Raw genomic sequence first — 25,482 nt, forward strand, 5'->3', positions numbered from 1 at the left:
TTTGTAACAAAGTTCCCGAATGTACTGTACTCCAGGAAAGTTCTCGCACTCCAGTTATTCTTGGAGTCAAGAGTTGGCTGAAACCTAAAATAGAAAACTCCTGAGATATTTAGCAAGTCATGGAACGTATATGCGAAAGGCAGATTAGATATCATTGGAGGGGGGTGTTCATTGCAGTTGACAAAAATATTCTCTATTGAGATCGAAACTGAGTGTGACAGTGAAGTTATCTGTTCATGTGTAACAGATTTAGGTGAAATAAAGTTATTGATGGTTGTTTTTCCTGGCCACCTGCTTCCGCTGTGATAGTTATGAGTCATTCAAAAAAAGTCTACAGTCAGTAGCCTGTAAATATCCAGATCACTCAATACTATTGGCAGTGGCTTTAATGTCCTGAGAATAGGCTGGCACATCAATGGATTCAATGCAGCAGGTGCAGACACAGTTTTGCAAAGCACTTCTGAACATGTTTTTCGAAAACTGTCTCCAGCGGCTAGTTCGGCAGCCCACATGCAATGGAAATATCATAGATGTTGTAGCTACAGGCAGAGTGGACCATATCAGTATAGAGGCAGGGATTAATTATACTGATGTCATCATAGTGGCTGTGGTTATGAAAGTTAATAATTCAGTCCAAAAGACTAGGAGAGTGTTTCTGTTTTTCTAGCAGAAGCTGATAAACAGTTGTTAGCATCTCACTTAGACAATCAACTGACATCATTCACTTCTATTATGATGGACATAGAGGAATTATGGGCAAATTTTAAACAGACTGTAAATCGTGCTTTGGAAAAGTATATGTGCCTAGTAAGTGGATTAAGGATGGAAAAGGCCACTGTGGTTTAACAACAAAGTTTGGTAAATGCTGTGGAAGCAAAGGCTGTTGCACTCTCGGTTCAAAAGGGAACACGCAAATGATGAACAGTCAAAGGTTAGTAGAGATTCAAGCATCTGTGAAAAGATCTATGCATGAAGCATATAAGAGCTGCCACCACCAAACCGTAGAAAAAGATTTGACTGAGAACCCAAGAAAATTTTGGTCTTGTGTCAAATCGCCAAGTGGGTCTAAGGCTTACATCCAGTCACCTGTTGACCAATCTGGTACGGCAGTAGAAGATAGCAAAACAAAACCTAAAGTTTTAAATTTCGCTCTTGAGACATCATTCACACAGGAGTATAGTACAGACATTTCGTCATTTGACCATCACACAGCATCCGCTATCGAAGACACAGTAATAAGCATCCCTGGCATAGAACAACAGAGTTGAAAACTAGTAAGTCACCAGTTGCAGATGAAATCACACTTCAGTTTCACAAAGAGTACTCTATGGCATTGACCCCTTACTTAGCTTGCATTTATCACGAATCTCTCACCCAGTGCAAAGTCCCAAGTGACTCCAAAAAATCCCAGATGATTCCTGTATATAAGAGGCATAAAAGAGTGGACCCACAAAATTACAGACTGATATCCTTAACAGAGGTTTTCTAGAGAATTGTAGAACATATTTTGAGTTTGAATATAATAAATTTCCTATAGACTGAAAAGCGTGTATCCATGAATCAGCACTGTTTTAGAAAGCATTGCTCCTGTGAAACTCAGTTTGCTCTTTTCTCACATGATATACTGCAAACTGTGGATGAAGGGCAGCAGGTATATCCTGTATTTCTAGATTTCTGAAAAGCATTTGACATGGTGGCCCACTCCATACTGTTAACGAAGGTATGAAATGGAGAATAGATTCCCAGATATGTAAGCAACTGAAGTCATCTTAAGTTATAGAATCCAGCATGTTGTCCTTGATGGTGAGTGTCGTCAGAGACGAGGGTATCAGCAGTGCCCCAGGGAGTGTGGTAGGATCTCGATTAGTTTCTGTATGAATAAAAGATCTGAGGGACAAGGTGGACAGCAGTCTGTGGTTGTTTGCTATGATGTATGGGAAGATCTTGAAGTTGAGTGACTGTAGGAGGATATGCGGTAACTTAGACAAAATTTCTAAGTGATATGAAAATGTAGAAAATGTATGTTATACAGACGAGTAGGAAAAACAATCCTGTAATGTTCAGATACAGCATTAGTACTGTCCTTCTTGACACAGTTAGTTCACTTAAGTATCAGGGCATAACATTGCAAAGCAGTATGTATGAAATTGAATGAGCATATGAGGACTGTGGCAGGGAAAGGAAACAGTCAACTTTGGTTTATTGGAAGAATTTTAGGAAAGTGCGCTTCACCTGTAAAGGACCCCACACATAGGATGCTAATGCAACCTGTTCTTGACTACTGCTCAAGTGTTTGGAATCCGCCCCAGGTCAAGTTAAAGGAAGACATTGAAGTAATTCAAACGTGGGCGGATTTGTTATTGGTAGCTTGAACAACACAAAATCGGAGTTGCTTCAGGAACTCAAATGGAAATCCCTGTAGTGAAGGTGACATCTTTTCAAAGCACACTAGTGAGGAAATTTAGAGAACTGCCATTTGGAGCTGACTGCAGAATGATTCTGCTGCCACCAACATACATTTTGTGTAAGGACCACGAAGATAAGATAAGAGAAATTAGGGCTCATATGGAGGCATACAGACAGTTGTTTTTCCCCTCACTTTATTTGAAAGTGGAACAGAAAAGGAAATGACTAGCAGTGGTACAGAGTACCCTCTGTATGTATGTATTTATGTATATATATATATATATATATATACCTAAAAACAAAGATGATGTGACTTACCAAATGAAAGTGCTGGCAGGTCGACAGACACACAAACGAACACAAACATACACACAAAATTCAAGCTTTCGCAACAAACTGTTGCCTCATCAGGAAAGAGGGAAGGAGAGGGAAAGACGAAAGGATGTGGGTTTTAAGGGAGAGGGTAAGGAGTCATTCCAGTCCCGGGAGCGGAAAGACTTACCTTAGGGGGAATAAAGGATGGGTATACACTCGCACACACACACATATCCATCCACACATATACAGACACAAGCAGACATATTTAAAGACAAAGAGTTTGGGCAGAGATGTCAGTCGAGGCAGAAGTGCAGAGGCAAAGATGTTGTTGAGTGACAGGTGAGGTATGAGTGGCGGCAACTTGAAATTAGCGGAGATTGAGGCCTGGTGGATAACGGGAAAAGAGGATATATTGAAGAGCAAGTTCCCATCTCCGGAGTTCGGATAGGTTGGTGTTAGTGGGAAGTATCCAGATAACCCGGACGGTGTAACACTGCGCCAAGATGTGCTGGCCGTGCACCAAGGCATGTTTAGCCACAGGGTGATCCTCATTACCAACAAACATTGTCTGCCTGTGTCCATTCATGCGAATGGACAGTTTGTTGCTGGTCATTCCCACATAGAATGCATCACAGTGTAGGCAGGTCAGTTGGTAGATCACGTGGGTGCTTTCACACGTGGCTCTGCCTTTGATTGTGTACACCTTCCGGTTTACAGGACTGGAGTAGGTGGTGGTGGGAGGGTGCATGGGACAGGTTTTACACCGGGGGCGGTTACAAGGGTAGGAGCCAGAGGGTAGGGAAGGTGGTTTGGGGATTTCATAGGGATGGTTACGAAGGTTAGGTGGACGGCAGAAAGACACTCTTGGTGGAGTGGGGAGGATTTCATGAAGGATGGATCTCATTTCAGGGCAGGATTTGAAGAAGTCGTATCCCTGCTGGAGAGCCACATTCAGAATCTGATCCAGTCCCGGAAAGTATCCTGTCACAAGTGGGGCACTTTTGTGGTTCTTCTGTGGGAGGTTCTGGGTTTGAGAGGATGAGGAAGTGGCTCTGGTTATTTGCTTCTGTACCAGGTCGGGAGGGTAGTTGCGGGATGCGAAAGGTGTTGTCAGATTGTTGGTGTAATGCTTCAGGGATTCCGGACTGGAGCAGATTCGTGTGCCACGAAGACCTAGGCTGTAGGGAAGGGACCGTTGGATGTGGAATGGGTGGCAGCTGTCGTAATGGAGGTACTGTTGCTTGTTGGTGGGTTTGATGTGGACGGACGTGTGAAGCTGGCCATTGGACAGGTGAAGGTCAACATCAAGGAAAGTGGCATGGGATTTGGAGTAGGACCAGGTGAATCTGATGGAACCAAAGGAGTTGATGTTGGAGAGGAAATTCTGGAGTTCTTCTTCACTGTGAGTCCAGATCATGAAGATGTCATCAATAAATCTGTACCAAACTTTGGGTTGGCAGGCCTGGGTAACCAAGAAGGCTTCCTCTAAGCGACCCATGAATAGGTTGGCGTACGAAGGGGCCATCCTGGTACCCATGGCTGTTCCCTTTAATTGTTGGTATGTCTGGTCTTCAAAAGTGAAGAAGTTGTGGATCAGGATGAAGCTGGCTAAGGTTATGAGGAAAGAGGTTTTAGGTAGGGTGGCAGGTAATCGGCTTGAAAGGAAGTGCTCCATCGCAGCAAGGCCCTGGACATATATATGTGTAGATGTAGTTGTAGATGTCCTTCTCATCTGAAGTTGACAAGTGTGGAATTTGTTGAAACATTTCTTAGAGATAATGCCACCACACAGGTGATAACCTGAGAAGATTTCATCAGTCAGTAGTACATATTTTATATTGCTTCTCAGTATTAGGAATAAATTCAGTTCTACAAAATTATTCTAAGTGATCTCATATTTTATTTTTATTGAAATTGCTATCAAAAGCCATAACTAGAAACTACTGGGAAAAATTTGTGTGTGAAACTTCATGTCCAAATAAACATATGGCCATAAGCATCTACTTCCTTTTGCAATCTGTACTGTGATCAGTACCTTTGGCAGCTTCTGTGAAGTTGTTCCTCCAAATTCATCAGTTCCCATCTGTGATTAGAGCTCATGCATGCAGATAGTTTTTTCACTATGCCATAAATTTAGTGTAGTAATTATGGTATTCTGACTTCTCATGCTAACAGTTTTGACTTCTTTCAATACATTTCTTTGTGTTTATTTTCACCAAGTAAACTTACATGCAAGTTTGTATGCTTACATCATGGCAATGGATACCCCCATTGCAGACTCTACATAAATATTGCCACTATAGGACTGGTTCTCTTTTTGAAATTGCTTGAGCCATTTGACTATTTTAGTTGTGTCATTAACAACTTCTTAATGTCACTGTCACAGAAAGAAACTTATCAATCAAGAGTGGTGCTAACTTCTTGCATATTTATTAATTTTTATTTTTGTAAAAAAGTGTGTAAAGATCTCTTTTTTGCTGTTTTCTGTCAAGTCAGTCTTCTAGCCTTCCTTTAAGTTTTGTCTGGATGGTTTAACCTGTTTTGTTCGCTCTGCTGTAGCTCCACATCAGTGTGTTGTTTTTTCTGCCACTGTTACTTCAGTTTTAAGAGTTTTATGAGACATTTATTGAGATATATCAGCTATAAGTCAGTCTAAAAGTAGTTCTGCTGTTCTTACAGTTGGTTGACAACTGTAAATTGTCAAAATAGAATAGGACAGCCTAAGAATGGTAAGATAAAATATGTCTGAAAGGTAGCTGTAGAGGTGGGGGACAGGGGTTGAAATGATTGTTGGAAATTCCAGAACCTTCTAGCATCAGTACATTGAACTTGTGAAATACTGGGTGGGGCAAATAAGAGTGGCCAGGACAAGTGGATACGACTGGACATGAATGTACGCATATAACCAAACCCTATGATACAAACACCATGTGTATACCCACCACGTGATCCCCGCCGATTCACAGTGTAGTGTAGTGTGTGTCAGTGTGAATGGAAGAGTACAAACTGGATGATGCTACTCACAGAGGAGCAGTGTGGAAAGTTATATGACAACAAAGTCATGGAAACGGTGTGGTCAGTTGTATGCTGAGAAGTTTAACAGGTCAGAGTGTCAGTAAAGAGTGCAATGCAACACTTGGTTCGAAAATGGCATCAGACAGGATCTTATTTGAACAAATCATAAAACATTCCGAGACATGCCCGCACAGCAGAAAATGTGGTTGCAGTTTACCAGAAAATGCTTCAGAGTCCTACCAAATCAATCTGATGCCTGTCGCAAGAGACTAGCATATCATGTCGATCATGCAGACAAATACTCCACTAGGACCTGCACATGCATCCGTACCGAGTGTCTGTTGTGTTGTTCCTGCATTAAAACCAGCAGATGCTCCTCAGCACCTCCAGTTTTGTGAGTGGCTGTTCACCGAGATAACAATGAATGGCTTTGACATGGATCTGTTCTTTATGCCTGATGAAGCCTGGTTTCATCTGAGGGGTTAGTCAACTCACAGAATCACAGGTTCTGGACAGCGGAGAATCTGCATAACTTTCACAAAACACCATTGCATGAACATAAGGTTGGGGTTTGGTGTGCACTGACTGCACGCCACATTATTGGTCCCATCTTCTTTCGTCAGACTTGACTTTGGTACGTCACATCGCCAACATTTTGAAAGCATTTTTGGCAGCATTAACAGAGGAGGAAAAACCTAGTTACTTTCAACAGGATGGAGTAACTGTCCTTACAGCTGGCTGAACCTCGCAGCACATTTACATAATCTTTACAGCTGCCAGAGTTACTGGCAGAGGTTAGTCTGGTCACGCCCCTAGATGGCCACCCAAATCACTGATCTATCAGTGTGCGATTACGTTGTGCGAGGAGCTCTCAAGTCTAAGGCGTATCGCAACAACCCTCATAGTCTCCACCAACCACAGCACAACATTTTGGATGAGACTGTAGCAATTACAGAAGTCCAGCTTCAATTTGCCCTGAGCAACTTGCTGAACAGGGTCCAAAGGTGCCAAGAGATGAATGATGGGTCGCTTTAAAAATGTGCTACAATCAGGTTAGGTACAGTATTTCCTTTCCTCCACTGTGTTTCTTTATACCCTGAAAATCTGTTCTCCGGGCCACTTTTATTTGCCCCACCCAGTGTCACCACACCCCTTTAGTCTTTGTGGTACCTGGATATTTGAGTGATGGTATCTTGGAACATGTGTCAACTTCATTCCTCCACCTTTTGCCCGTTCATTTACTGCTTATTCCCTATAATTAAGAAGTCAGCAGAGATGGATGTGTTTCCTGGTTGTCATGTGCCAGTTAAGATATGTAACAATTGATACCCATTTTTAATATGTATTGTGAATTTAAACTATACTGACATAAAAATTTTGTTTCCAACTGTTTGCATATTGATAAATTTTTGTTTTTATTTTTTGTAACTAATACTTTTTCTGTTGTTTTCAGGCATTTACAACACTTGGGAGTAATGCTCTGAGACTAGTTACTATAAACAGTGTTGGTGATTTTATCCTGTTCTTGGGGAAATGCTTTGTTACTGCTGTAACAGGATCTGTTGGTTTGGTTTTCCTGCAGAACAATGGAAACCTACATTTCTATGCCATACCAACACTGGTTGTATGCATATTTGCCTTCTTTATATCACATTGTGTCCTGTCATTATATGAGGTAAGATGTAAAATGCAATAGAATGTCTTTATTTTAGTGATTGTATTGATGACATCAAAATTTAGTAGATGTTTGGACACAGAAGTATCAAAGGGTAAGGATCAAAAGTAAGCTACCTGTGAGTGCTTCAAGAATTAAACATCTGTAGATGATTAAAAGCTAAGAACAGTGTATTTGAATGATCTCCCAGATGTCACATTGTTTGAACAGTATAACTGATATTGATATGATATTGTGTCAGTACATTTGTATTTGTATTTGTACATACATATGACAATACCATGAAAAATGTTAAATCCTCCAAAGGAGCCATCTAGTTAGGACCTAAACATAGGAAATTATTAAATATTAGAAAAAAACTGAGACCTCATATCACATTTATGCACTTATTTGAATTCCACTCATTAACATTTACAATGTTATGAAAAGAATAGATTGCTACTCACCGTACAGTGGAGATGTTGTTTCGCAGACAGGCACAACAAAAAGCCTGCTAGCAAAAGGCCAAATGTGCTTCTCCTAAAGTAGAAAAAACCCACATGCATGCATTCATTCAAGCACAGCTCTCACACCCATGACCACTGTCTCTGGCCTCTGAGGCTGAGGCTGTACTGTAAGCCATGGTGCCTGATGAAAGAAGCCATCTGGGTGGCAAGGAGGGAGACAGATATTAGGATAGGTGCGAGGACAGTAAAGTGCTGCTAGTGAGAGCATGCAGGGGAACAGGGTAGGGCAGTTAGATGCAGTCAGGAGGTTAGGGGGGCAGGCGGGGGGGGGGGGGGGGGGGGCAGAAAAGGAGAGAATTAAAACGACTGTGCATGTGGTGTAGGTGGAATAGAAATCTGTGTAGTGCTGGAGTGAGAGCAGGGAAGGGCATAGGTGGGTGAAGGACATTGACTAACAAAGGTTGAGGCCAGGGGGTATGGGAATGCAGGTTATATTGCAGGGAGAATTCCCACCTGTGCAGTTCAGAAATGGTAGAAAGGATCCAAATGGTGTAGGCTTTGAAGCAGTCATTGAAGTGAAGAAAATTGTCTAGGTTGTCTGGGTTGTCCAGCTGTCTCTTGACCATAGTTTGGCAGAGGCTGTTCATGCAAACAGACAGCTTGTTGGTTGTCATGCTCACCTGGAGTGCAGCTTATCTTGTAGATCACATGACTATTTTCACAGGTAGCCCTGCCTTTGATGGGTTGGTGACACTTGTGACCAGATTGGAGTAGGTGGTGGTGGAAGGCTGTATGGGACAGGTCTTGCATCCAGATCTATTACAGGGATGTGAGCCATGAAGCAAGGGGTTGGGAGCAGGGATTCTGTAGGGATGGACAAAGGTAACGTTTAGACTCAGTGGGAGGCAGAATACCTTACCACTGCTGGAGGAATGGAAAGGATAGTGGATAGGATATTATTCATTTCAGGGCATGATGAGAGGTAGTTGAAACCCTGGCGGTGAATGTAATTCAGTTGCTCCAGTCCTGGGTGGTATTGAGTCATGAGAGGATGCTCCTTTGTTGCCAGACGTTGGGATAATTGGAGATTGGGGGTGACTGGAGAGAGAAGGCATGGAAGATTTGTTTCTTTACAAGATTGGTAGGGTAATTTCAATCTGTGAAGGCCTCAGTGAGACCCTTGGTATATTTCGAGAGGGACTGCTCATCACTACAGATGCGATGACCAGTCACTACAGATGCGATGGCCACAGGTTGCTAGGCTGTACAGAAGGGACTTCTTGATATGGAATGGGTGACAGCTGTCAAAGTGGTGGCATTGCTGGTGGTTGGTAGTTTCGATATGGACTGAGATGTGGATGTAGCCATCTTTGAGATGGAGGTCAAAAATGAGTAAGGTGGCTTGTTGGGTTAAGGAGAACAAAATGAAGCAAATTGGAGAGACAGTGTTGAGGTGGTTCTGGAGGAACATGGTTAGGGTATCCTCACCCTCGATCCAGATCATGAAGATGTCATAATTGAATCTGAATCAGGTGTTGAGGGTTTTGGGATTCTGAGTGGTTGGGAAAGATTCCTGTAGATAGCTCATGAATAGGATTGGCATAGGATGCTGCCATGCAGGTGTCCATTGCTAAACTATGGATTTGTTTTTAGGCAATGCCTTCAAAGGTGAAGTAATTTTGGGTGAGGTTCTAATTATTGGTGGTGACCAGGAAGGAGGTTGGAAGTTTGGAATCCATCAGGCATTGGGAGAGGTAGTGTTCAGTAGTGTCGAAGTGTTGGGTGTTAGTGTAAAGGGAGGTGGCTTCGATAGTGACGAGCAAGTCACCATGTGGTAAAGGAATAGAAAATGGTGGGAGTTACTGGAGGAAATGGTCGGTTTCTTTTATATAAGAGGATAGTTTATGGGTAATACATTCAAGGTGTTGATCTGTCACAGCATAGATTCTCTCAATGGGGGTACAGTTACTGACGACATTGGAGCATCCTGGATGGTTGGGTTTATGGAGTTTATCCATGTGCGTGTAATGGTATTTGTAATTGTTACCCAGTTTGAAGTTATGATGTTCACTGGATACGATACACTTTCAGCCTGTTCATATTAATTTATTGGTTTATGGCATTGCTTTCTAATAGGCTGGTATCTAATGCCATGATTGGACTTGTACAAAGGCTTCCATCTCAAAGCCAGTGGAACATATATGATCTGTGGTGAAGAAGCTCAGACATCAGACTTCCACTGGGAATCTGTACTCATTGTTTAAGAGACATACTGAATAGATTCAAACATGTACATGAATGTATAAACACCTGAAGATGGGAGCAAGCCTGAAACCGGTCATGTGACGAATAAATAACCTTTTATTGTGACTGGTAGCGGATATTTTTCTACACCCCATAAAGGAACAGTCACGGAGTTTGACAGCGTCCACTATGGATAAAATTCATTGAATAGATTCTGTTATGGTAGTTGGGGGCACCAATACTAGATTGGCTGTCACAATAGCTCATACTAATTCTGTATGGACTGCATACAATGCCATTTTAGGAGTTGATAATGCTAACAAAAGTAAGGATAAAACACAAGAATAATTTTTTGTATTAGTGTTATGGAATATGGCAAGCTCATATGCATAAAATGATGTAAAATTGCCAGTCATTATGGTGATGGTATCAGTTTTCTTTTGCCTATGCTACTGAAACGAAGGCTCGTGCATGAGATAATGTTGGACATTTCCCATCCCTCCACAATAGTATCTAATTTTCTCTTATATATTACTATGACAGACAGGAGAGGCTCACAGATCTGCAGTGCATAGCCTACTTAAATAATAGTATGTGCTGTATTAACTTTCTGTAGGTCTGTTCCCTTTGGCTGAAAGCTGAAGAAACATTACTAAAAACTCCAGTTTCAGAAACTTGTGCCGCAGTATTAGGGTGATGTTCAGTACTTGAAAAGTTTTGATGAAGAATACTTTTCCCCCCTGAGCTAATCAGCTTCTGATGTCTCCTGTGCCTCGGCAACCTTATGTAATTTGCTTTTCGATAGCACCATTTCCTTTTCTTGCTACATGTTACTAGTTTTACATTTGCCTGATTTTCCTTTTTCTTTTTTCATTACTGTTACATGTGCTGTGCTTGTTAACTCATTAATGCTATGTGGCCTACAGTTTCTTTACGTCTTCCTTGGTTTCAAGCAAAAGACCAATATCGTCTGTCTAGAGTGTATTTGCTTTCCATTTCTGTCATGTATTTGCTTCATGCTTCCTCTGAAATAATCACTGAAAATAATCAACAACGTTTCTTACACCTAGGAAGATGTTTTAGTGATTATGAAGGAGAATTGGAGCAGAAATACCTTTCAGGTCAACCAGATTTAGATATTCACCAGTGTTGCTAAATCACTTCAGGCAAATTCTTGAATACTTCCTTTGAAGAGGCTGTGTCCAGTATCTTGTCCTATCCTCATCCAATTCCAGTCTGGGATTGGCACTGATATGAAATTTAACTCTAAACTTTGCTTCCAGTTGTATTATTGCCACTTAGATACTGGAGATCATACACACTGATTATCGTTTTAATTACTGCTTTTTTATCTAATTGTGAGTATTTTAAACATGAAATTCATTGACCCAATTTGACAGTGTTTGGTAATTTTATTTAGAGATCTTAAGTGGCTTCCATAGAGTGAAGTGAGTGTAATTCAAAATATAAAGTACAAACTCAAATGTCAACAGATAGTATGTATCGTTTCATTGAGTGAATACACTGAGTCCAGACACTGTATTGAATGCACATTTTGATGTGTCAGACTTGGTATTGGAGATCTATAAATGCAAATGCAGTATATCAGTACCGTAGGTGTGAGTACTGTCATGAAACCTCATTGGAAAAAGTTGAGTGAATGTGCTCCACACAGTTAAGCTTTCTGTCAGAGATTTTACACTTGTTAGCATGTAGGTAGTTTGTTCTGTGAAATTTCAAGAGAACTGCTGAATGTTGTGAGGGTAAGAGATTTTCCAGATATTTTGTAACCAAAGTTTGGAAATAAATAATTTTGTTGAGTGCTAATGAAAGCTCATACTAATTTTGAATATAAGTGAACAAGCCAAATTAGTACAATCGTATGCATTATTATTATCCAGGAAAATAATTCAGAATATAAAGTTTTAATTGTTATGTAAGAAGATTTATTAGGGGACAAGTCTTGTTTTGAGTATTTTATTATGTGCATGGTCTCTGTTCCATTCCAAGAGAGTTGAAGATGGGCAAAGTACTCAAAGGCAGCAAAGAGTGTTCTGCACCAGCTATTCTGTCAAGGGATACCCGTGACCAGACATTTATATCAGTAATGTATATATGTATGTATTGGAAAAATGCTGGTTATTTGTTACTCAAAAGGTCTCCTGTAACAAGATGCTTATCATATAATATGTTTTGTATGTAAATGCACAGTAAAAGCCTTAAAAAGAACAGAGTTACCAAGCCCTGGTTTTTAGTAAAAACTAAGTTATTCTACAGATAAGAAGAATATTTAACAAGTCAGGGGTTCAGAGACTACTTAGAGCTGTAGATCACAATGAGGTAACTTATCCTCACAATGTCTGTTACTTGTTGCCACAATATTTTGATACAGAATCTTCTGGCCTCTTCAGGTGTATACTGGTGAAAGTACATGAAGATCCTCTATTTAAGTCTCCTCTGACACATTAGGAGTGCATATAGTATAGCACATGCTCTAATTGTGCATATCACTTTGAGTGTCATTGGGGGAAGCTCACTTGATCTATATCAGATCAGCCTAAGGCTGTAATTCTAGTTATGTCATGATGATGATGAGTCCCAAAAGTTCAATTTATGGACCACAACTTTCCTGTCACTATAGTTGTTTAAATGACCAGATGAAATACTGTATTATTCAGTAGCAGATTTACTGGCTTGGAGGAGTCTAGTACACCTCTGTTGCTTCACAATACATTGCTGAATGGAGTGTGTAGTTTGTCCTGTTTATTTACTGCACTCACACTGAATCCTCCTGCCTTGCACAGCACTACGTTGTGTTTGATGGATTCCAGAAGTGCTGAGATTTTTCTGAGGGCTAAAGAATTCTGTTACTGAGAAATTTTGTACTGTGTGTAAGAGACAAGAACACTGAAATAATTTGCAACAAGTTACTGTGACCCAGCAGTCCTTTCAAAATGTAATGGAAAGTATCTGGGAACCTTTAAATCCACTCCCAGGGTGAGGTGCCATGGTGGTACTTGAAAAAGATGACAAAGGTGACAAAATATTTGGACAAGGTGATGAAAGTATGATAAAATATTTTAAAAAGGTGGTTAAAAGGTGACACATTATTTCAATAATCAGGTATGGCCCAAATGAATTGTTTTCATTTTGGATAGTTACCTACCAAAAAAGGCAGTGAAAACCATACCAAATTTCTCCATTATGATCCTGGAGGGGAAACACTCATTTTTTTCTTCGTACAAAGTTATTAATATATGCAGGTAATTGGGTATTGGTAATTTGGTGAAGATAATTGTAATTCGCAAACAAAATCTACATAACATATTTATATCTAACAAAATTTTGCACATCAGTACTGAAAAAATATCGAACAAATATTTTTGGGTTACTGTTTGTTTGGAATCTTACCCAAAAAAGAAGTAATTTTAGTAAATTTTCTTTTCTCAAGATCTTTTTGAATGATTTCTGCCTCCCTTTCTTTCACTCTTTGTTCTACTTCCATGATTCATGCATCCTCAAGCCTACTCTGGGCCAATTTCATTGCCTATAAATAATTTTTTTCAACTGCTTTCTTCAGGTTAGCTGAAGCCTGAGAGAGAAGTTCTTGTGCGTCCTCAGATAGTTGGTGTCCTTTTATCTTTTCTTTCAGAGCAGCTGTCTCATAGTCAATTTTTTCATGTTATTCATTTTTTAAGCTTCTTTTCAAAATGCCTTTGGTTTTGTATCTCTTTTTGTTTTTCATCTCACTCGAGTTTTCTTTTACTTTCACATTCTTCCTTACAAGTAGTATAATTTACATGTGCTTGCTGTCCATACATAATGAACTGTGAGTCAGTGGGCACACAAAGAAAATGTGGGTATTGTTTCAAAGCATCCCTCACAATCAAAACACTGTTTAAAAATATTTGTCATTGTTGCCTTGTCTTCTCTTAATTTGGCTCCAAAATGGAATATTTTCTATGTCATTGAAAACAATCTATTAAAGTTTGCAAGCTTTCAGAGCCAGTGGCTCCTTTCCTGGCAGAAGATTTGGAGAGGAAGGAGGAGGGGCGAAGGAAAAGGACTAGTGAGGTATAGGAAAAGGAGTGGTTTGTGGAAAAATTTCTCAGAATGCCAGGTTAGGTTAGACTTACCAGACAGGGTGAGAAGGAAAGACTGGTTGTCAGGGACTGCACCAGATGAGATTTGAAAATGTGAGAGGCTATAGGTGGACGATAGGGTAATACGCCAGACAAAGATTACTGCCAAAACATCATGCACAAGTTGATAAGAGTGGGAAGCTAAGTACACTGTATGTGATAGAGGTGGGAGTGGGATGGTGAAAAATAAACAGGTAAGAAAATGAAAGATGTAGAAAACTAAAAGCAAGAGAAGAAAGCATTAGCTACCATGAAGAAATGCCAAGATTGAAGAAATTATTAAGGCCAGATGGGTGGCGAAAACCAAGGACATGTAGCACCAGTTCCCACTTGTGGAGTTCTGAAAAACTAGTGTCTGGGCCAAGAATCCAGATGGCACATGTGGTGAAAGAGGTACCGAAGTCACAACTGTCATGTTGTAAAGCATGCTGTGCAATGGGATATTGTGTGATGCCAGTATACAGTCTCTGCCTATGCACATTCATCCTAAGCGATAACCAGGTTGCAGCCTTGCCAATGTAAAAGGCCAAACAGCATTTACATAACAGCTGGTAGGCTACATGTCTTCATGTCCACATTTCCTTGGGGCAATGTAAGAGAAGCTTGAACAACTTATGGAACACTTTCATTTGAAGGCATTTTTTAAAGCACTCACAATGGCATTGTCAGATTTGTACTGAACTATAGCAGAATTCTCATCGGAAAAAATAATATTGAATACCATCTCACTGTTCCAAAATCCTGTTGGCTGAATGTCCTAAAGCATGCCAACATGTGGTTGTAGGCCTCAAAAACTTGAGATGTGGAATGTTAAACTTGGACTGAATTCCTTCACATTTTTCCCAGCTAACAGGCAAACTATCAAAATAATGGTAAATACTTACCATAAATATGAATATTTCTTCACTTAAACTGTCTGAAGCATTTGCATAGGTATTATACATTGTATAAACATTGCAGGTTCCAATTTTTATAAGTTGCCTGCCCCAAGTCTCCTGGACATCACTATCTAATGGCCTAAATACTTCAGTTCATCAGTCATTAGGTATCTCATTTTTGTAGATGAAACTGGAAAAAGCGTTAGAAATACTATCAGAGGATGTTTTGAAGAAAACATTATAAATATCATTTGACAAATCGATAAAGTAATTGTAAATCAGTAACTTCATTGTCTAAATAGATTCAGCGGTGGAAAAACTATCCATGGTACTTAACATGAGTATTGTTAGTGCGTGTACTGAACATAAATGTTGTGTCTGATCTGAAACTTCTAAATGCAACTTATGTGGTCCGTATTTAATTTCAAAGTTACACTTATATTTTCTTGAAAGGAAGTTGTTAAAAATTGCCTGAAAACCCTTGCCTTGTACTGTATAGAGCAAGAACACACATTGCAAAATAGTTCACTTTCACTAACTTTTCCCCTCATGCAGATACTTTACTTTTCGAACTATCTGTCTTTTCAAGCCATTCACTAAGGAATTTATATTTTACCCCATCTTGAAAAGTTTATTTTCAAAATTGAACTAGTATTGCAGCAGCAATCCATTATGACAGCAGAATTAGAATCTGGGGGGGAAAAAAAAATGTAAGCGGTTATAATAGAGGATCATTGGACACCAATAACAGTTGTGAACAATATAAAATAATACCAAAAAATTAAAAAGGAACAATCTATCTTCAATTTCAGAGATTTTGTCGTCTTCCATTAATTAATCATTCCAGAAAGTTAAATGAGTGAACATGAATACAGAAACTTGGAAATGAAGGAAAATAACTAATTTCCTTCCTAAAAGGAAAGAAAAGGTTGAAAAAGGTGTCAAACATTTTAAAAGATGACAACAGGTGACAGTGTAGAAAAAGGAGATTGAAGGTGAGAAAGATGACTGACTCCTCACCCTACACTCATTTTTTGTATGAACAAAGAAATTTAATCATTAGGAGCATTCAGATCTAAGCATTCTGAATAAACTAATAATTTGATATTTGTGTCATTATTGCAGGGAACTTTTGTTGCAACATAGTGATCACAGTGACAGTTTTCTGTTGTGAGGTTATAGTACTCTGTTTTCATGGTTTGATGATGACGTTACTTTCCTCTGTGAAAGCATAAAAGAATTGCAGAACATGTTGAATTGAATAAACAGTCTACAGAGCACAGAATAAATGAGAGAGAGAAAGAGAGAGAGCAGCAGTAAACATGGGAATAGCAAAATCATATCATCATAATTGGAGACCATATTGCAGACAAAGCGAAGAAATTCTGCCATCTTGAAAGCAAAATAACACGTGACTGATGAATCAAGGCATATATAAGATACATACAGTAGGGAGAAAGAGATCATACCTCACCAACAGAAGTTTACTTGTATGAAATCAGACTTTGTGAAGAAATTTTTGAGACTGTAAATCTGGAACACAGAATTGTATGTAAGTGAAACAGCACTTTTCAGAAAACCAGGAAAGAAGAGAAAAGAGGCATTTGGGATGTGGTATTACTGAAGGATGCTGAAAATTTAGTGTACTGTTAAGACAGTAAATTAGGTGGTACTCAGGAGAGAATTGCCAAGGAAACGAATATGTTGAAAACACTTACAAGAATTAGGGACAGGGTGATAGAACATACGTTAAGATGTAAAGGAAGACTGTCCATCGTGTTATAGTGAGCGACAAAGGACAAAGAAGTCAGGGATGACTAAGTTTTGAATATATACAGCACTCCATCTTCTACCCTACTCTGCCCATAGACAGAAGAAAACAGTTTACAATAACTCACACTGGTGGCAACTTAGAGACCAACAGAATGAAACAGGCAGTTCAGGAAGTAAGTGACAGCAGACATAATAAAGTGAATGAATAACTAAAACAAGTCCAAAGCATAGTAAAGTTGTCTTAAGCATATGAAACAACCCAGAGAGCAATCCAAATTAGGAAAGGTCAAAACTCTACTATTGAATGGTGCGTAACTAAAGGCTTCAGTAGCTAATAAGAGACTGGCCTGCAGTATTTATCGGTGAACACTTGTCAGATGGTGGCGCCTCATCATGTTTGCTGTGGAGGCTGTGCCTCTCACATGCACAAGCCACATCTGTCTCCTGGAGCCTTAGTATCTGTAACATGTCCTCTCTGTTCATACTCGGGCTATGCAGAGAATCCGAATCACCACTGGTTACTGAACCCCTCCCCAGCCTCCCCCTCAAAGGCTGCTGTGGTAGTCCCTCATTATCAACTGGGGTGGGTAGCAGCGCTATCTGTGGAAGTCCTGACTGAATTATGGAGTCCAGGACCCAACTTGGGTCCACCTGTAGGGGATTAGGGGTTGGTCTCCATGGACACCACAGGTCTATAATGTTCACCTCCACCTACCAGGGGTGGGTGTGGGAGCCAGAAGTGGCGTAGGGAGAAAAAGTGTTTGACTTCATTTGCTTGTCATTGTTGACTTCTTGTTGATGCCTAATATGAGGTGGAGCTTGTAGCAGCAAGAGGCAGGCTGGTGGGATGGATCGTCCCTGGAGTAGTTGAGGGTGATGGAATGCCCAGTTTCTGATGGAGGCGAAAGAAGGTATAGTGTGTCAGAGAGGGCGCACTCCATTGCTGGACCAGCTGCTCCTGGCTGGCCTCAGCCTTGGACATCTGTCTCCTCCTATTGCTAATAACAATGCCTTGGGTGCACCCAGGGTTATGGCCAAAAGTATGAGCCCAGTTGGGGAGCCCACATAGACAAGGATGGTGGGTCCACTGAGTTGGGTGCAACACATCAAATAGGGTGCATAGTTGACACCCATGTAGAATTTTGGCTAGGATGTGTCCATTCACAGAGAGTTAGTTAGTGCTTCACCGGAGTCGGATGTTGTCAGTAGTTGCACATCTGCATCTTGAATGTCCTGACCATCCACAAGGCTTTCGAATTAGATGCAGGATGGAAAGGGGCAGTGCTCAGGTACTCAGTTCTATTGTGCCGACAAATATCCTGAAACACAGATTTTGTGAACTGAGGGCTGTTGCGAGAAACCAGGGTGGAAGGTGCCCCTTCTATTGCAGATATGGTGTACAGGGTATGGAAGTAGCTGCCATAGTAGTTGTAGCTGTCCTTGTGATGGAAAGTTAGAGGGGGCATCAACAACAAGAAACCACAATGCTTCCTGGAATGGGCCAACAAAATCAATATGCACTCTATGCCAGAGATGGTCAGGGCATGATCGTAGGTCGAAATGCTGTGTTGAGGCTGACTGGTTGTTGGTGCAGACCTGCCAGTTCCAGACGGATATGTTCAAAAGGCAGCTCCAACTGCAGGCCAATACATGTTATGCTGTGCTGTTGCCTTCATTTCCCAGTGTCCAATGTATAGGAGCTCCATCAATATGTGGGGGGCAGGATCTGGGAGGAACTGCCACTGGCATTCAGCATTGTCTGTAGCCAACAAATGACCCCCTCAGTGACATTAAGCATGTGCCACAAGGAAAAATAGGAGTGCCATTCCAGGTCAGTCTCCTTAGGCAAATGTTCTGGTCAGCCCCACCTTAACAGCAAGCAAAACCTTGTACAGGAGCAGATGACAGTTTCTGCTGCTACTTCATGCACTGTACTCAAAAATTTGTAAAGGATATGTCACTGATTTGCATCTAAGGCTAAAAGCAATGCCTCAAGCCTATGAAGTTTGGCGTTCGGGTTGCACAGCAGTCAGGAAAGTGCATCAGCATTGGAGAGCTGTGAGGTGGGTGATAATGAATCTCACAGGTATAGTTACTTAGGAGCAATGTCCATTATCACAGGTGGTGCACCATTTCATTAGGAATTTTTGAGTAAGGGCAGAATAATGAAATAAGGGACTTGTGATTCGCCAGGTGAAACTGGCACAATGAAGATATACATGAAACTTCCAGACACTGTATATGTGTTAGCCAACACTTTTCAATTTGCAAATAATTTATATATGCAGCATTTAACGTTTTAGGTGCAAATGCGGTGATCTGTTGTTTGCCACTGGCATATTTTGGGACAGCATGTCACCAATGCCACAATCTGATGCATCAGTGTCAAGCATTAAGCTTGTATCTTGATTTGGGCATCACTAAACAAGGGGCCTACCAAAGGCACTTTTAAGTTGCATGAAAGTCTTCTGGCACTCATGTGACCGCATAGACTTTACACTTTTTTTACACAATTGGTTGACTGGGATAGGGTACATGGGCCGCATCCATAATAGTTTACTTTGCTGAGGTATAGCTGTAGTTCTTTTAGGGTCTTAGGAGTCAGTACGTTAGTGATTGGATCATATGATCTTGTGTGGGCATGAGCCCATCACTACTTAATATAGGTCCTAAGTACATGATACTTGGCTCGAAGAAGCTACATTTGTCAAGGCAACAATGCAGACCTTAGGCTTGGGATCGCTCAAACTTCATCTGTAAATTGTGTAGGTGCTTCTCCCACATGGGCCCGGTAAGTAACAAGATATAAAATTATTAACGCAGTTGGAGATATCTTTGAAATACACTACTGGCCATTAAAATTTCTACACCACAAAGATGACGTGCTACAGACACAAAATTTAACCGACAGGAAGAAGATGCTGTGATATGCAAATGATTAGCTTTTCAGAGCATTCTCATAAGGTTGGCGCCAGTGGCAACACCTAAAATGTGCTGACATGAGGAAAGTTTCCAATCGATTTCTCATACACAAACAGCAGTTGACTGGTGTTGCCTGGTGAAACGTTGTTGTGATGCCTCGTGTAAAGAGGAGAAATGCGTACCATCACGTTTCCGACTTTGATAAAGGTCATATTGTAGCCTATCACGATTGTAGTTTATCGTATCGTGACACTGCTGCTCGCGTTGGTTGAGATCCAATGACTGTTAGCAGAATATGGAATCGGTGGGTTCAGGAGGGTAATATGGAATGCCGTGCTGGATCCCAACAGCCTCGTATCACTAGCAGTCGAAATGACAGGCATCTTATCCACATGGCTGTAACAGATCGTGCAGGCACTTCTCGATCCTTGAGTCAACAGATGGGGATGTTTGCAAGACAACAACCATCTGCACGAACAGTTCGACAACGTTTGGAGCAGAATGGACTATCAGCTCGGAAACCAGGCCTGCGGTTACCCTTGATGCTGCATCACAGACAGGAGCGCCTGCGATGTTGTGCTCAAAGACAAACCTGGGCGTACGAATGGCAAAATGTCATTTTTTCGGATGAATCCAGGTTCTGTTTACAGCATCATGATGGTTGCATCCGTGTTTGGTGACATTGCGGTAATGCACATTGGAAGTGTGTATTCATCATCGCCATACTGGCGTACCACCCAGTGTGATGGTATGGGGTGCCATTGGTTACACATCTCAGACACCTCTTGTTCGCATTGATGGCACTTTGAACAGCAGATGTTACATTTCAGATGTGTTACGACCCTTGACTCTACCCTCCATTCGATCCCTACGAAACCCTACATTTCAGCAGGATAATGCACGACTGCATGTTGCAGGTCCTGTACGGGCCTTTCTTGATACGGAAAATGTTCAACTGCTGCCCTGGCCAGCACATTCTCCAGATCTCTCACCAATTGAAAACGTCTGGTCAATGGTGGCCGAGCAACTGGCTCGTTACAATACGCCAGTCACTACTCTTGATTAACTGGGGTATCGTGTTGAAGCTGCATGGGCAGCTGTACCTGTACACGCCGTCCAAACTGTGTTTGACTCAATGCCCAGGCGTATCAAGGCCTTTATTATGTCCAGAGGTGGTTTTTCTGGGTACTGATTTCTCAGGATCTATGCACCCAAATTGCGTGAAAATGTAATCACATGTCAGTTCTAGTATAATATATTTGTCCAATGAATACCCATTTATCATCTGCATTTCTTCTTGGTGTAGCAATTTTAATGGCCAGTAGTGTATCACGAGAGTACTTGCAACTCCAACTGACAATCTGTTAGAATGATAGATGCTGAATGGTATATTAATCACTAAAAGCTGTTTCATCTGATCATCTACAGGCAACTGAAAGTAGGCATCAGTGAGATTTGTCTTCAAAAAATAATGGCCCTAGTCAATTTAATCAATAATTCCTCCGGTCAAGGAAGTGGATACAAATTAACACTTACTTGGGCATTAATGGTAGTCTTAAATCACCACAAATGTGAAGTGATCCAATAGGTTTCTTAACCATGAGCTGGGGCTTAGCCTGCTGGCTAGGTGATACTATGATTATAACACCCAAACTGTGCAACATGTCTAGTTCTGCTTTAACTTGCTCATGTGTGGCGGAAGGTACTGGATGAGCTCTGCAAAACTTAAGACACTGCCAATTGTTTTAAGGATATGTGGACCTTGAACCCTGTTGCACAACCTAATGTAGTTTCAAACAGCTGCTTAAATTGTGCACACAATGTATTAAGTTTTGTAAATGGCATCACATTTGAAATTAGATTTACCTGGTCCTGAATTTGAAAACCAAAAAGTGAAATAGTGTGTAAACTAAAAATGTTAGTTGTCATCCAAGACTTGTCTAAAAGCAAGGTCGGTTGAAGTGCTATATTTTTATACTGAACATGGACGATGATCTGACCTCGCAACAGGATCAGCTGGTCATTGTACATCACTCCTTCACACTGAGGAGACTGTAGCTGTGGGTAGCCAGTGCACTAGTAAGTGTCTTCATTAATGAGAGGCACGGCTGCACCTGTGCCCAACTGAAAATCTGCAGTCACCCCATTAATGACCAGTTGCAACAAGAGAAGCTACACACCTCCTCCTGCTGCCATGGGCACTACCAAGATAACATGTAGCATGCTGATCGCCAATGTTGTTGATGCTTAGTGGCCAAGGCAGGCATTTGCTAGGTGTTCTGGTTTGTGGCAGCAAAACAGATGATATCCTGAAAGGACAGTGATGCCTTTGATGGTGTGGCCTCCAACTGGACACGATTTGACGGCACAGACTTTCTGTCCTTTGATGATAATGGGGTGGAAAATCCTACATAAGCCTCTGCTCATTTTGAGACACACAAATGGGTCACAAACCATTTACATTTGAGTGTGTCTACCAATGACGAGGGTGGAGGATTGATAGCTACTGTACTAACTACTACTGAATCCCATGTTGTCAGATTACTGGATGAACTGATGCTTGGTAAATCAGATGATGGCGTTGATGGGAAGTCACCGGATGGTTGTAGATCACAATGGTGAATAATATTACTGACAAAGTTAAAACCAGAGGAATTGTAGGACATAGTATGCACTGATGCAGTTACTTCATTAGCTATGACAATTTTTAACATCACTCAAGTCGGGATCATGCTACTAAAGCCAACCCAACGAGGAGGCCCAGTGGTTAGCACACTGTACTCGTATTCATGAGGTTGATGATTCTAACCTGCATTTGGCCATCCTGAAGTTTTTCCATGATTTTCCTAAATCGCTTCAAGCAAAGGACAGGGTGGTTCCTTCAAAAGCGCACAGCTGACTTCCTTCCCCTCTGTTCCCTAATCCGATGGGACCAAAGACCTCCCTATGTGGTCCCCTCCCCTAAATCAACCAACCAATGTCTAAAGCCTTTGCTGTAATTTCTTGATCAGGAACGAGAGGGACACAGATAAAAGGGTTCACATATGATGTGTCACACTCTTTACAAGAAAAACCACACTTGCGAGCCAAGCCTTGTGAGTCAGCCCCATGTAGCATAGGTGTGCTTACGTTGCTTAACATATTGATTAAACTTGAACCTAGTAGTGATGATGTGAGTTTAGTGACCATAGTAATCAATCAGAAAACCATAAACATCAGAAAAAGTCAAATTACTAGAATAAAAGAGTGGGCATATTTTTTCCACCACTTTGTGCTGTTTACTACTAGAAGACAGTGAGAGCACACAGTGACATTCAGGGTCAGCTATTTGACTTGACTTGACTTTACTTGACTTGCCTTGCAGTGAATGACAAAATGATGTAAATAGACCTCCCACCTCTTGTCTACCTCATTGAAACAAGCGAAATGCCGATGGGGAGGTGAGCAAACTGCAACTGCTAACTGTTGTTGGTTGTACAGGGGCTACAGCAGCTCTGTCTGCTGTTCCTGGTGGAATTCCTACTGTCTTCCTTGCTAATGCTGTTATTGCAGTTGTTGCTCTGAAGGTAAATGACAGTGGAGATTGCAAAGCAAATGAATAACCAAACCAAGTCCTGAATGTAGCAAAGCCATCTTATGTATATTCAACAATCCAGAGAGCAATTCAAATCACATATGCAAAGCAGGCAAAGTCAAGTGATACATAACTGAATGTTTCAGTGACTCTGTGAGACACTAGCTAGCAATAGCCAGGCTGTGGTATTTAGCAGTACACACGTCAGATGGCAGTGCAATTTGTTGGACTGAAGTACTCAGTGCCCTACTCATACTCGTGAGACTTCTTTGGGATCACCTAGGGTGTCAGTTGCATCTCAGCTCAGTTCATCCAAAATTCAAGCAACAACTGTCCACCATGTTTCAGGAAGCATGGGTCCAATATCATTGTTAATTTATCAAGACTTAGTGGTAAGTCTGTCCTGAAGATTGAAGGCAGCTACAATACCAAAAAGTGGCAACACCTTGTATTTATTTCTTGTCTGGCATGTTGCAAATGAATAGCAATAGATAACTGAAGTTTTTTGGTCATATAGAGCAAATATTTTTCAGGAAAAATCAAACAGTGGAAAATCCAGGATGGCATAATGACAATATTATGAAAATGACGGTTTCACTCATCATATTGCAGAGATGCTGAGTCACTGATAGGCACAGCAGAAAGACTGTCAAACAAAGCTTTCGGTCAAACAGGCCTTCATCAGTGTGTGTGTGTGTGTGTGTGTGTGTGTGTGTGTGTGGTCTATTCTGTTGAAGGCCTCTTTGGAAAAAAGCTCTGTTTGACAAGTCTTCTTGTTGCGCCTACCTGTGACTCAGCATCTCCACTATATGGCGAGTAGCAACTATCTTTTTCATAATATTGGCATATTTTTCAAATGTAGTCATGTATTGGCTATAACTTTGAAGAAACAGGAAATATTCAAAATCATAGATAGAATCATTTGGATTGATGGTAGAAATAAGTTTAATGTGGACTGAATTTTCAGTTCTGCAGTGGAGTGTGTGCTGAAGTGCTGGTAGAATTGAGGATATTAGGGTGGTTTGTGAGTCATGATAGTTGAGTCTGTAGATAATTTTCCCTCAAAAGGCAAAGGTTCTGGATTTGTGTCTTGACCTGACACACAGTTGTAATCTGCCTGAAAGTTTCAAGGAAAATCTGCGTAGAGATTTACAGAGACTTGCTTTGATCCAGAAATGTGTATATCATTCAGGAACACACATTTCAATAACTGGCCAGCAGCATTAAAAGTTAAGCTTCTAATAAACTTTACTTTAAGAGGAACCTAAAGTATTTACAATTTGTTAAATACTCGGGGCAAGATTTTCCAGCAATCAAAGACTCTTTTATTCACTTTACAGATCACAAGAATTAAGTACTTGTTGGTAGCCAACTTGTACTCCCATGACAAATTTCTTAGTAGAACAGACTGATGCATATATTATTAATAGTATCACATAATTTGTATTACACAAAATCTGGCTTCTGCACGTCTTCAGTGCATGTGTACAATAGCCCAAGAATTGCTATACATACCTCAGTGAACTATACATTCACGTGGTCAGTGACAAGTTTGTTATTAACTTTTAATGAAAATTTGTCTAAATTTTTTTTACTTATTCCTCTTCAGTTAGACTCAAATAACTTAGGACCTGCTCTCTCTCTTGTTTGAAGATGTATATTATGTATTCTTCAAACAATTGAAAATACAGGATGGTATAACACAATGCAATAGAGAGTGAAATAGAATAGCCTTCTCCTTACAAAATAGAGGTGTGGGGGCAGCAGACAGGCACATTTGAAGTATATTTAAAAGTAGACTAAGGTATTGGACAATGTCCTTCCTCAGGCTTAGAACAAACACACACACACACACACACACACACACACACACACACACACACAGACACACACACAAAGAAGGTGTCTATCATCTCCAGCACATATGAGCATTGACCTCATTTGGGGATAATAGGGGGGGGGGGGGGTACAGGCATAGGGTGGGGAGGCTGATGGATAGCAGGGTAGATGTGGGGGAAGATACTGTAGTGCAGCAGAGGGAGGTGGTGGCTACAGGATGCTGGGCTGTTAAGTGTGTCAGGAGGCTGTG

General features: G+C 40.9%; 1 protein-coding gene across 1 annotated transcript in view; it reads left to right on the forward strand.

The window, feature by feature from the left end:
* Nucleotides 1–25,482, forward strand: part of LOC126183801 (choline transporter-like 1) — a 163,146-nt gene that overhangs the window by 136,091 nt on the left and 1,573 nt on the right. The window contains exon 14 of the mRNA XM_049926047.1: nt 7,193–7,414. Within this exon, the coding sequence (XP_049782004.1) occupies nt 7,193–7,414 (222 nt within the window). The remainder of the gene's footprint in view (nt 1–7,192; nt 7,415–25,482) is intronic.

Source organism: Schistocerca cancellata, chromosome 1 (genome assembly GCF_023864275.1).
Source record: "Schistocerca cancellata isolate TAMUIC-IGC-003103 chromosome 1, iqSchCanc2.1, whole genome shotgun sequence".
Taxonomy (NCBI): domain Eukaryota; kingdom Metazoa; phylum Arthropoda; class Insecta; order Orthoptera; family Acrididae; genus Schistocerca; species Schistocerca cancellata.